We start from the raw sequence: 12,101 nt of genomic DNA on the forward strand, positions 1-12,101 counted from the left end.
CAATATATAATCGATTATCAATAATTCACACAAACTATTAATCAGTGCATACTGCATAATGACAAGGATACATAAACAATGAATGAATTAACATAAATTCAAATAAGTGAAATTCTAAGAGAAACTTACTCTCAATGGACAGAAACCAAACTTTCTACATAATCCTTTGATTCAAAGAACCAGTATATGGTATTTCTACTTTTAATTTTAACTACTGTTTTATCTTTTAAATTATAGATAAATGATTTTTTGCAACATTCACATGCAAAAATTACGATATCACCATTTACATAAAGGCATGCCAATGGATAATGTAAGCAATACTCAATGTTATGCATCCGAAGCTTCACTGGAAGGCGAATTGGAAGTTTCATTGCAAGGTTTAGGTAACTGATCTTAAATAATCGAGTCCAAGACTCTTGAACTCCATACTCCTTCATCTTCCATAAAATAAATTCAGTTCGGTTGGAACCATGAAAAAAACAAAGACAGTCCATTAGAACCCTAAGACTCGGCTGAGAAATTGGCCCATGATCAAAACCGAGAGCTGCAGGCAGCAGAAACTGTTTGTATGTCTCCGTGGAAAGGTCCAGCGAAACAATCACAAATTGGTCAATAGGAGTGATAGACTTGTCCAGAGCCAACCAATTAATGGTGCCATAGAGATGTGCACCAGTATTAAGGCAGGGGAACATATCATAATGATCCAACCTATTATTTGGAAGCACCGGAAAATTCTGAATATTTCTCCAACAATTATTATCACCTAGATTGAAAACTTTAACCTCGCTATTTTCATTAGTACCAAAAGCTACAATCTTATAAGTTGTGGTTAAAGCATCATAACCAAATGTGAAATGAAAATTGCGGCCATATATGAACTCAAATATTTGAGATCTTGTTCTGGTGGCAGGGTTGGAGATATGGAGCAAATACTTGAAAGGTTGTTCTCTAGGTTTCCAAGAAAGAAAGCAGAGCAATCCGTTACATGAACCAACGAACCTGGAAGGGATCTCCATACGATGGAAATCATCGCTGGCAACGGTGGCAGATGGCTTTTTGAGTAAACGGTGCACGGGGAAGGGTACTACATTCTTGGTAAATTCTGCATTGTTTTGATACCAAGTTAAAGTGAGGTGTGGCTTCTGTGACGATACCTTAAGATGTTTATCAACCAAGTTTGAATCGGATGTGAGAGTGTTCCATGACTTGCAAACACATTTGAATCGCAGGATGGCTTTTACGCTAAGCAGAGATAGGATTTCGATGATGAGTTCCATGGGGAGAAACACTGAGTTATTTGCTGCATCGGAACGAAGTCGTGCCTTTCTAACCATAGTAGTAGTGATGTTGTTGAAGAAGAAATTGAATAAACCCTAACTAACACAACTCGATCAATGAGTGAGCGCCAATTATTAATTAATCTAATCTAATAGTAATGAGTTAGAGTGCTAAGATCCAAACCATCCAAATAAAAATTGATAAAAAAAAAACAGAAAATTGCAAAAAAATAAATACTTTTGGAGGTATTTGGATCAGGTCGCATTTCGGATTAATTTTTTAAACAGAAATGCTATAGGGACACAAACCCCCAACAAAAATACAACACATCAAGGGTACGTTTGTCATTTTGCTCTCCAACAAACCTCCCACACGTGAATGATGTCACTTTTCTTTTACTTTTTATATGTTTCTTTATCACACGCAGGAAGAGAAAGAAGAACAACTTGCTCTTCACCATTCACGTCCCCTCTTCTCTCCTCTCTGCCAAACCCCTATTCTCCCTCCACCACCATTCATCGATGCCATCGATCTCCCACTACAACTTGTTCTAATCGAATTATATCATTTGATTTGATGCAGATTCGATTTGAAACTGTTGATTATTGCTGAATTTGGGGTAAATTTTTGGATTCAAGTTCCTATACACAAGGTAAGATCTGTTTGTTGAATTGTTTTTAGTTATATTAAGTTAATTTTATCAATTTATCGCTAGTTTTGATTTTATGCTTGAATGAATTTGTTGAATCTATATGCTTATTATGTTACGGTTACGAAACATTTGTTGAATTTGTTGATTTTAGGAAAATTTTGAGTTCAAATTTTAAATTGCAAACTTGTTATGTTATATAGAAGATGAAGTGAAAATAAAATCTGCATAGAATTTGTTGTTAAATATTTGATTTGCAGGAAATAGAGTTGCACATTGATGTGGTACTCATCTCATGAATTTACTACAATTTGTTATTCATCCATCCTACTCTCAACATGTTTCGTTTCCCCCCTCTGTTGTTATAGGAACTTGTTTGTATGCTCTCTTTATTGACCATAGTATTATATGATCTATGATAGATAAATATGTTTAAAGCAGAAACTCGTGGTTAATTATAATCTCGTGTAGCCCTATATTCTTAAGTTTGCACTGATACTGTTTGTTAAGCCTTATATTCTTAACAAGCTCACATCTGAATTTTAAGGAATTTTTTTGTCAATTTGGATGTGAAATGAATGCCGATTTGAATATCATGCTTTAACCTTCCTTTTGGTAAAATGGTAACTATAGTTGGTTTTTCTTCAGGATGAATAGGTAGGTTGTTAGTGAGTAACTCAGACTTTGATAAAAGTATGACACTGGTTGAGTTTTACTACACCATGTACAAAAAGTTCAGCTCCTTTACAAGGTTAAGTCCACCCTTCAACTTCACTAGTTTTGTTCATTCTTTTAAAGAATGAGATAGCAGGTTCATGTATCTGAATCGTAGAAAATTGTTGTATAACTATACTGAAGAACGTTTTCTTATACGCATAGTATTATGAGTAAGGGTGGGTGCTCAGTTTCAGAAGAGTGCATTGAAGACAATGATAGTAAGTGATATCTTGTCTATTCTGGTAATTGTTTTTTAGGGATATTGAGTTTAGTTTTCTTGTTTTAATCATTTGGATTTGGGTATATTTTTTGCAGGGACGCGTTACTCAGCTTAAGGATATAACGAATGGTATGTTTAATTGTGTTATTTAATTGCTTTATCATTTTCATTATGTTGTTGTAGCCTATACTGTGAATTTTGGGATCCTGTGTATGTGTGTGCTCATTGACATTGTATTCTTCTTGCTCTAGATCTCTGCTGATTTACTTGATTTTAATTGAAATAATGAATGTTAATTGCTGATAAATTATCAATCAATTATTTGTGATTATTATTTGAACAATCCTTTGATCATGTTAGAATTTGTGATTATTATTTGAACCATCCTTTGATCATATCAGAAGTTTTTGCATTTTAGCGTGTTGTGTATTAATTCTAGCGGGCTGTTTTTGTCTTTTTTTCTTTCCAATGTGTTTCATACTTGAATATTTCATTGAAATGATTTCACTAGATATTTGGTGGCTTTTGTTTCAATTGATTTTAATTCATATGTATACTTGTAGAGTATTTGAACATTTGTCCTATTAAAAATAATGTTTAGTGTCAAATAGTTGGCAAACCTGGTAACTCTTAATTAGCAGCCTTTTTCGTTGAGGCATTGAACATATAATTGAATTGTGAGCTAGTGCCCCTAATTTATGTCTTTCTGCATCCTTAATTTGCAGGATCATTGTGGCTTTTTTCACAGTACTAGAAAAATTTGCAGATGTAGTTACTGGGTGGTGAGTGCTTATTTTTTTAGTCATTTCATTTGCATTGTTGTTGAATTTTGATTAATAGTATAGGTTTTTGCAATAAATTAACGCTCAACTTTTATGCAGGGTGACCTTGTATAGAGAATTGAAGCTTGCTCTCTTTGTTTACATGTGGTATCCCAAAACTAAGGTAAGAGAGCAGAACATTTAAATGATTTGTTATGCCAAAAGAATGTAACAAATCTATAATTAATGATTTGTAGATGTCTTATTGATTTGTATGATTTGATTGTATTAAAACTGAGTTCCAACTAGTTAATCTAGTCTAGTGTTCTTATCATTATACTGATGTATGTATATATGTTCTTATCATAATATTTTTCATTACATGGTTATTATTACAATATTTGTATTTGTTACACATGTTTCTTCTTTTATTTGTGTAGAATAGATACTAGATGTAACTATAGAGAATTTAAATGTCCAAATGTGTTGTACTTGAGGAGACAAGAAAGGCTTACCATACATAATGAAAAAGAGTGAAATTGAGTAGTAAAGACCTTTATGTTATATGAAGATGAAAACAGACATCAATACTAGTTGATAAATAACATAATGGTGAGAAGCCATTGACAGTAATCTCATGCTTTTAGCTTTTTTTTTATCATCAAAATTTTGTGTGTGATGGTCTAATATCATTTGTTTCAATGTCTGGAGTCTCAACTTATGCGTATTTAATTTGCAGCATAAGCTGACAAGCGGCTAAGCATGCACATGCTTCAGATGTGCAATCAACACTAGATGACGATGCTTGAACACAATGACAGCAGGATGAGGATGTTGGCTTATCATCATTTTGCTATCATGAGAATTGTTTATTGCATATGTACTTGGTATTTGTATCATATTGTGTATGGGATGTAATGATGCTCACCTATTTCAATTTAGAGCTAAATTGTAATTTTAAACTTTGGTGACAGTGAATGCAATGCATTAGAGGAAACTCTAAGTTTAGTATAATTATATCTAGTATTAAGAATTTGTTAAGTTTACATTCCACATCTATATTTGTTAAGTTTAAGTAGTTAACCAAATATGTTGTACAACTTCCCAGTTATCTAAAATTGACATTGACTCCCCACATCTATATTGTTAATAATTTAAAGGAATCTCATTATTTATTCACGAGTAGCATTGTAAATGAGACATACTTCTGATTGTTTTCAGATAAAAAAAGTTCAAGGTGAATTCTTTTTTCATGTTTAAAAGATTTTAAGTCAGTTAACCAAATTTGTTGTCCAACTCCCCAATTATCTACACATAATTCCCCACGTCTGTATTGTTACTAATTTACAGAGGCGGCCTGCACAAATGTGCGGCATGTGCGACGGAATCGGGCCTCAACTCAAAATTTTGAGGTCTTATAATATTAGTTATATATTATTTATACCTACAAAATATCATATGTATATTAATTGATTAATTTTTAGGCCCTAAAGTAATAGTTATATATTGTTAATGTTTATAAAATATCATATGAGTATCAATAGGTTAGTTATCTATACTCGTAAATATAGTTCTAGTCCATTTTAATCCTTGCATAAAATTTAATCTTAGATTATGATGTTCCTTTTTGATGTTATATATAAAGATAATTGTTTTGTATTCTTTGTCCCATTTGATTTAATATTGGTAATTTACATGTTTACATGTTTACAAGAATAAGAGTGATTTTTTTTGTATTATATACAATTTAGATCGACAATATTTTTTTATAAAAAAACATTTTTTTTATTAAAGGGCCACTTTTATATTTTGCACATAGCCCCCTAAAACTCGGAGACGTCACTACTAATTTAAAGGAATATTACTATTGCCAATACAGGTATGGAGAGTCATGTTCAGATAACTGGGAAGTTGGAGAACATATTTGGTTAGTTCTCTTAAAGTTTTTCAAACTTGAAAAAATCATTTACTTTTAACTTTTTTTTAACTTTCTCATTTGCAAACAATTAGACGTGTGTCGCATATACAATTTTACTTTTTAATAAATAGTGAGATTCTATGAAATTATTACTAATATAGATGTGGAGAGTCATGCGTTGATAACTAGAGAGTTGGAGAACATATTTGGTTAATTAATTTAAAATCTTTTAACTTTAACCAAATATATCATCAGCAAACAGAATTGTCCCCCATATACAATGTCAATCATGAACAAATAGTAAAAAATAGGTGAATGATTTTTTCAAATTTGGAAGATTTTAAGCTTCTTAACCAACTTTGTACACCAACTCCCCACTTATCTACACATAACTCCCCTCACCTAGATTTTGAATAATTTCAAGGAATATCATTATTTGTTCAAGAGTGAAATTGTACACAAGACACATTTCTGATTGTTAGTAGATGATAAAGTTAAAACAAAGTTAAATGTGAATGATTTTTTCAAATTTGGAAGATTTTAAACTGCTTAACCAACTTTGTACACCAACTCCCCACTTATCTACACATAACTCCCCTCACCTAGATTTTGAATAATTTCAAGGAATATCATTATTTGTTCAAGAGTGAAATTGTACACAAGACACATTTCTGATTGTTAGTAGATGATAAAGTTAAAACAAAGTTAAATGTGAATGATTTTTTCAAATTTGGAAGATTTTAAACTGCTTAACCAACTTTGTACACCAACTCCCCACTTATCTACACATAACTCCCCTCACCTAGATTTTGAATAATTTCAAGGAATATCATTATTTGTTCAAGAGTGAAATTGTACACAAGACACATTTCTGATTGTTAGTAGATGATAAAGTTAAAACAAAGTTAAATGTGAATGATTTTTTCAAATTTGGAAGATTTTAAACTGCTTAACCAACTTTGTACACCAACTCCCCACTTATCTACACATAACTCCCCTCACCTAGATTGTAAATAATTTCAAGGAATATCATTATTTGTTCAAGAGTGGAATTGTACACGAGACACATTTCTGATTGTTTGTAGATGATAAGTTAAAACAAAGTTAAAGGTGAATAATATTTTAAGATTGGAAGATTTTAAGCTTGTTAACCAAATTTATTTCCCAACTCCCCAGATATCTATTCACGACTCCTCCACATTTGTATTTGTAATAATTTCAAGAAATCTCACTATTTGTTCACAAGTGACATTGTATATGGGACTTACACTTCTGACTGTTTTTAAATGATAAAGTTAAAACAATGATAAAGGTGAATGATTTTTTTTCAAGTTTGGTAGATTTTAAGCCAGTTAACTTAATTGGATCTCCAAATCCCTAGTTATCTACACATGACTCACCACATCTGTATTATTAATAATCGAAAGGAATCTCACCGTTTGATCATAAATGTCATTGTATATGAGACACACTTTTAACGGTTTTCTTGTTTGGAAGATTTTAAGGCAATTAACCAAATATGTTGCCCAACTCCCCTGTTATCTACACATAACTCCCCACATATGTATTATTAATAATGTAAAGGAATATATTTTAAGTCAATTAACCAAATATGTTCCTCAACTCCTCAGTTATATACACATAACTCCACATTTGTACTGCTAATAATTTAAATGAATCTCACTATTTATTCACAAGTGTCATTGGACACGAGACACATTTCTGATTGTTTTTTGATAAAAAAAGTTAAAACAAAGTTAAAGGTGGGTGATTTTAAGCTAGTTAACCAAATCTATTGCTCAACTCCCAAGTTATCTACACATAGTTGGTTAACTGACTTAAAACCTTTTAAACTTAAATAAAACCTTTAACTTTGTTTTCATTTTATCATCCGCAAACAATCAAAAGTGTCTCATCCGCAACCCTTTAACTTTGTTTTCATTTTATCACCTATAAATGAACGACCGTGAAGTTGGATTATGGTATAAAATGAATCCTTTGCCTTATGTAATTTTTGTTCATGTTGCAAGTTGTGATTTTTGCGCGTTTGATATAGCTACCAATTTAGAGATCAGTTTACTGATTGCTTTGTGATATTGAATCAATAACCGATTATAGCAAAATTTAAAATAAATTGGAGACTAATCCGATCTCTAAATTGAGCTCTTAATAATAACAAAAAATTGCTATAAAAATCTTTTTTTTTAACTATTTATCAATTACATAAATAAATAAAAAGTACATTAATGTGCATAGTAAAATTGAGAGATCATTTACATTTCAAATTAAGTGTTTATCGTACAAAATGTGTAAGAAGTATGGTATGCAAGAACAAATCAAAATAAAACTGGTCTAGAGAAGGACCATCTACATAAAATATTTGTTGAAAAGTCCTCATCACTATAGCCGTGTGATTTTGCAACTTTGTATAACTCTTTAGCAGCTGCTGCAATCAGAATACGTTGGGAAACAAACTCCGTTAATCCCAGGGCAAGTCTTAGATCCTGTCACCATTGATTATGTGAGTAAAAAACTAATTCATATGTTTGAGTATCAAACATGAATATTCATTTACTTGCCTTCTACTGATGCTTTAGGGGAAATGCAGTCGGGTAATGTGACTGTATCATGGACGAGCCTTTCATCGAGTACATAGGAGCACTAATGGCACCCTATGAAATTACCTGCAAAATTTCCATTTCGTAAAGGGCCTGATATAAAAGAATGGTTATCGTAGTACTCGTGACCTATGAAGCACTGACTCATATAATATACATTATCTCAGTTTCTTTAAGTTCCAACTACTCTCTGTTGTGACTAAAGTCTGAATAAATGTTTTGTGTTGTTATGTAATAATGACCTTTGATTTCCGTAATTTTAATACTAACTAAAAATATATCACCTTTGATTCTGCATTTGAATTCATATATATTGATAAGCTATACATTGATAAGACTATATAGTTACTTCTTTTCATTAGTTAATGATGAAAATCACAGTGAAGAACGTGAAAATGATTTTACAAATTTAGTTGTTTTCTCTATACATTACTTTCAATGCAAATCTTACTTTATACATCAAATTGACATTTCATCAAAGAGTAAGAAAACAAATGAAGTGATTTTAGATTCAAATATTAAATCTCAAATGCAAAATATTCATGTGAATCTTAGAGTACTGATAACAAACACTAACATACTTTTCACATACACAAAAGACACATGCTACAAAAGAATCACAATGTTAATTATCTTAAAGTTGTGTGTGCATCAGTGCAATACCTTTGGCTCTGTAACTCTCTCTCCATATCCCAATATTTATCACATGAAACAAAATAAACATTTAAGGTTCCTGCAAAGAAAGAAAGGAGTTAGTAAAATTGGAACTTTACTATGTCTTTAAGCTAGCTTTCAATATGTGATATATGTGGAGCTCACCTGATTGGATGGACAACAAGGGAAACCTGGTGCCGTAGGTCTGACTGTGCAGATACCTTTATTTCCTAGGATTAAACAATAAAAATAGGAACACTTTAGTAGTTACTACCAATAAAACTAATGATAGTGTCCATAAAGTTTCTCAATGAAACTTTTTCAAACTATTTGCAGTATACTGGAAATATGATGTATATGGCCACCAATGGCATATACCTGTAAAACCCCTCTCTGCTTATCCAATTCCTAGCCGGGTTATTCACCTTAGTGCCTTTGATAATATTCCATGTAAAGGAAAATAAAGGAAGGTTTGCATAGTTCATTGTCCTTTAAACATCAATGAACATAAAAAAGTTACTTCATGGCTTTTGCTTATCTTCTATTTGAATATAAAATGCCAAATATAGGCACCTTCTTAACTGCCCACTTTTGTGGTTCCTATATAAGATATCAAAGTCTTCCATAAGAACAATATCAAAGTAGCCACAATACAATATCATTTTAAAGCCAAAATGCATAAGCATCCAGATCTTTTAATAGAAGAAATATGTAATAGGTATTGAGAACAAACCAAAAGAACAATATCTCTTGATGCAAGAGCAATAATGTCAGCATAAAACACAATGCCAGGACATGCTTGTTCTACTTCCTCCTTAATCAAGTCAATTTTATCAAAACCTTTCAATGTCTGATTTGGAATAGCCTGCTTCTCATACGAACTGTTTCGATCCTCCAAGAGCAGTGAAGCATCACAGCCCTGATTCAGCAACACCACAAGCAATTAGAACAAAAAATCAAAATCATAACAAAGTAAGAACTTTTCTGCATAACTCGGAAAGGTTTCATTTGTTGGAAGCAAAACTAATTAACACCCATTTAAATTCAGAAAATAAGAAGACTAAATATATGATCTTGGATGTAAAACAAACAAAATTAAAACATCTCATTTCTGCATAATTGAAAGTAAAGAGACCAAAATCACTAAATTTATCATCTTGGATGCAAAAGACACAAATAAAAACAACTCATTTCCACATATTGAAGAACAATAAAGACCCACTTGAATTCACATTATAAAAAGATCAACTTTATGATCTAAGAAGCAAAATACACAAAAACAAAAACACTCAATTTCCACATAATTGAAGAACAATAAAAGACCCAAATGAACGTGGATTTTGAAGCGTGATTGAAGGTGAATTGAGAATGGTTGAAGGAAACGTGAATCGAAACGTGAGTGATGTAGTGAAAACGAATCCAAATTGGAAACATCGAATCGTGAACGAATTTGAACCAACACTCATTCCTAAACTACCCGCCGTTGTACACACACCGTCGCCGCAATACACACTAAAACCGCAATACACACTAAAACCGCCGAAATTTACAACCAGCAAAGGCAGTTGAACGAATGCCGCAATAACCGTCGGCATTGACAAGAGCGGCGGCGGTTCACTTGCTAGTGCCTGCAATTGCCCGTTGCCATCTCCATAATTTCCATATTCCACAATATGATCAATAGTGTAACCTTCATCCATTCCCTCAAAACCATCCCCTTTCTCCCTAGCATCAGGACCTTCATGTGACTCGTTAAAAAAGAAACACAGTATTTACCTTAGGAAAAAAAACAGAAATCAACTTAAGTACATGAATCAAAATGTTAAATGTTAATTATCTTAATGTTGTGTGTGTATTAGTGCAGTAGTTTGGAGGTGAAACAAACAAAAATCAACAGAAATCACAAAAGCCCCAATTTATACCCTAAATCATGCATATCAAATAACCATAAGCAAAAGGAAAATTAAAATCAGAATTTTTTGAAGAATAAGGAGAAGAGCAGAATCAAAAGGACCAATGAACTAACCTTGAATCGAATGAACGAGTTCAACGTAGTAGACTGATTTAATTTCGTCGAAGAGAGGGGACGATTGTGTTAGGGTTTTGTCCAGAGAGGGAGAAGAAATTTTGTAGAAAGGGAGAAGCTTCAAGCTGAGATGGAGAAGACGATTTGCAGAGGGTGAGAACCGGTGAGATTTTCGCCGGAGAGGGAGAAGCTCTGTGTGTTTTGGTGGTGTGAAAGAGAGAAGAAAAAAAAAATTAAAATATAAAAAGGGAAAAGGAAGTCACACGTGAGGTAGAGTATAAAGCCAAAATATAAATGAACAGTTTTCTACTATGTTGTATATTTGTTAGAGATTTGGGTCTGGATAGCATTTCTGTTTTTTAAAACCTATCCAAACCTAACAAAACCGCTTACATATGCATATCTCATTTTGCCTTGTTCAAAAAAAAAAACATGGGCATTTATGTCTTTTCATACTATTTTTTTTTTTTCTTACACACATGGCAGTGGTCTAGTCAGCAAATTCTAGCCATATCAACATTTTTTAGTGACACGTCCAATCGGACTAATATGAAATAAATTTGATATTACAAAGGTAAAAGGAAAGAAGTTTTTTTATGGAGTAAAATTCAAATTCGTCCATATTACAAGACCTTGTTATTTATTCCATTTTTTGTTGGAATCGTATCAAGTAGTTGATCAAATCCACAACAATATTTTATTTTAGGGTTTCAATTTAGTTTTTCTCGTTTTTTTAGTCCTTGAGTCCAAATACATGGAAACATCAAATAACACTTAACATCTCTAATAAAAGTTTTGTAGTATAGCAGGTAGCTGAGTTTCTTTAGAAATGTTTGGCCAGTTTTATTTCAAATTCTGGCATTTGAATTGGTCACTTAAATAAATATAAGAATAAGAATAACTTTGATAAATGTAAATGATAATGACTGCACATATCCGACATTCATTCATGATACAATAATTACATAAAAATGAATCACTGTCATTGACTCGGCAAAGTGATGATTTTGTTTATGAAGCAACAATTTTGTTACTTGGAGTTTTTCACACAATTTTGAATATCTTATTCTGCATTATTTTCACAAGTTTCTACTATTATGTTCCTTTGATATTTATTCATGTAATGAGATATACTACTAGTTTAATTTAATGAAAAAAACTTCAAAGATTCGTGTAATGAGATAGTGTAAGTAGTAGTTACTGTTACATTATGTGAAAATTGAAAACGAGGCTTAATTATTAATTGAATTGTGAGTA

General features: G+C 31.9%; 1 protein-coding gene and 3 long non-coding RNA genes across 9 annotated transcripts; 1 reads left to right on the forward strand and 3 right to left on the reverse strand.

The window, feature by feature from the left end:
• Positions 1-131: 131 nt before the first annotated feature.
• Positions 132-1,337, reverse strand: LOC123912873 (F-box/kelch-repeat protein At3g23880-like). The gene has a single exon (XM_045963456.1). It carries the CDS (start codon positions 1,335-1,337, stop codon positions 132-134), a length of 1,206 nt encoding a protein of 401 aa, XP_045819412.1.
• Positions 1,338-1,576: 239 nt separating this feature from the next.
• LOC123881586 lies at positions 1,577-4,810 on the forward strand. 5 transcript variants are annotated; one of them, XR_006799522.1, is made up of 7 exons: positions 1,577-1,616; positions 1,709-1,933; positions 2,579-2,865; positions 2,963-2,996; positions 3,593-3,649; positions 3,749-3,812; positions 4,368-4,755. It is a non-coding gene; the product is annotated as an uncharacterized LOC123881586 (long non-coding RNA). The 5 variants fall into 5 exon arrangements; XR_006799520.1 differs by having other exon boundaries at positions 1,580-1,933; positions 2,579-2,681; positions 2,810-2,865; positions 4,368-4,763; XR_006799540.1 differs by having other exon boundaries at positions 1,580-1,933; positions 2,588-2,681; positions 2,810-2,865.
• Positions 4,811-8,119: 3,309 nt separating this feature from the next.
• Positions 8,120-9,018, reverse strand: LOC123881598. Its single transcript, XR_006799541.1, has 3 exons — positions 8,984-9,018; positions 8,828-8,897; positions 8,120-8,230 (listed from the first exon to the last, which is right to left on the reverse strand). It is a non-coding gene; the product is annotated as an uncharacterized LOC123881598 (long non-coding RNA).
• On the reverse strand, positions 9,017-11,081 carry LOC123881578. 2 transcript variants are annotated; one of them, XR_006799517.1, is made up of 4 exons: positions 10,845-11,081; positions 9,552-9,737; positions 9,197-9,418; positions 9,017-9,048 (listed from the first exon to the last, which is right to left on the reverse strand). It is a non-coding gene; the product is annotated as an uncharacterized LOC123881578 (long non-coding RNA). The 2 variants fall into 2 exon arrangements; XR_006799514.1 differs by lacking the exon at positions 9,017-9,048 and having other exon boundaries at positions 9,196-9,418; positions 10,845-11,080.
• Between the last annotated feature and the right edge of the window lie 1,020 nt (positions 11,082-12,101).

Source organism: Trifolium pratense, linkage group LG1, assembly GCF_020283565.1.
Source record: "Trifolium pratense cultivar HEN17-A07 linkage group LG1, ARS_RC_1.1, whole genome shotgun sequence".
Classification (NCBI taxonomy): domain Eukaryota; kingdom Viridiplantae; phylum Streptophyta; class Magnoliopsida; order Fabales; family Fabaceae; genus Trifolium; species Trifolium pratense.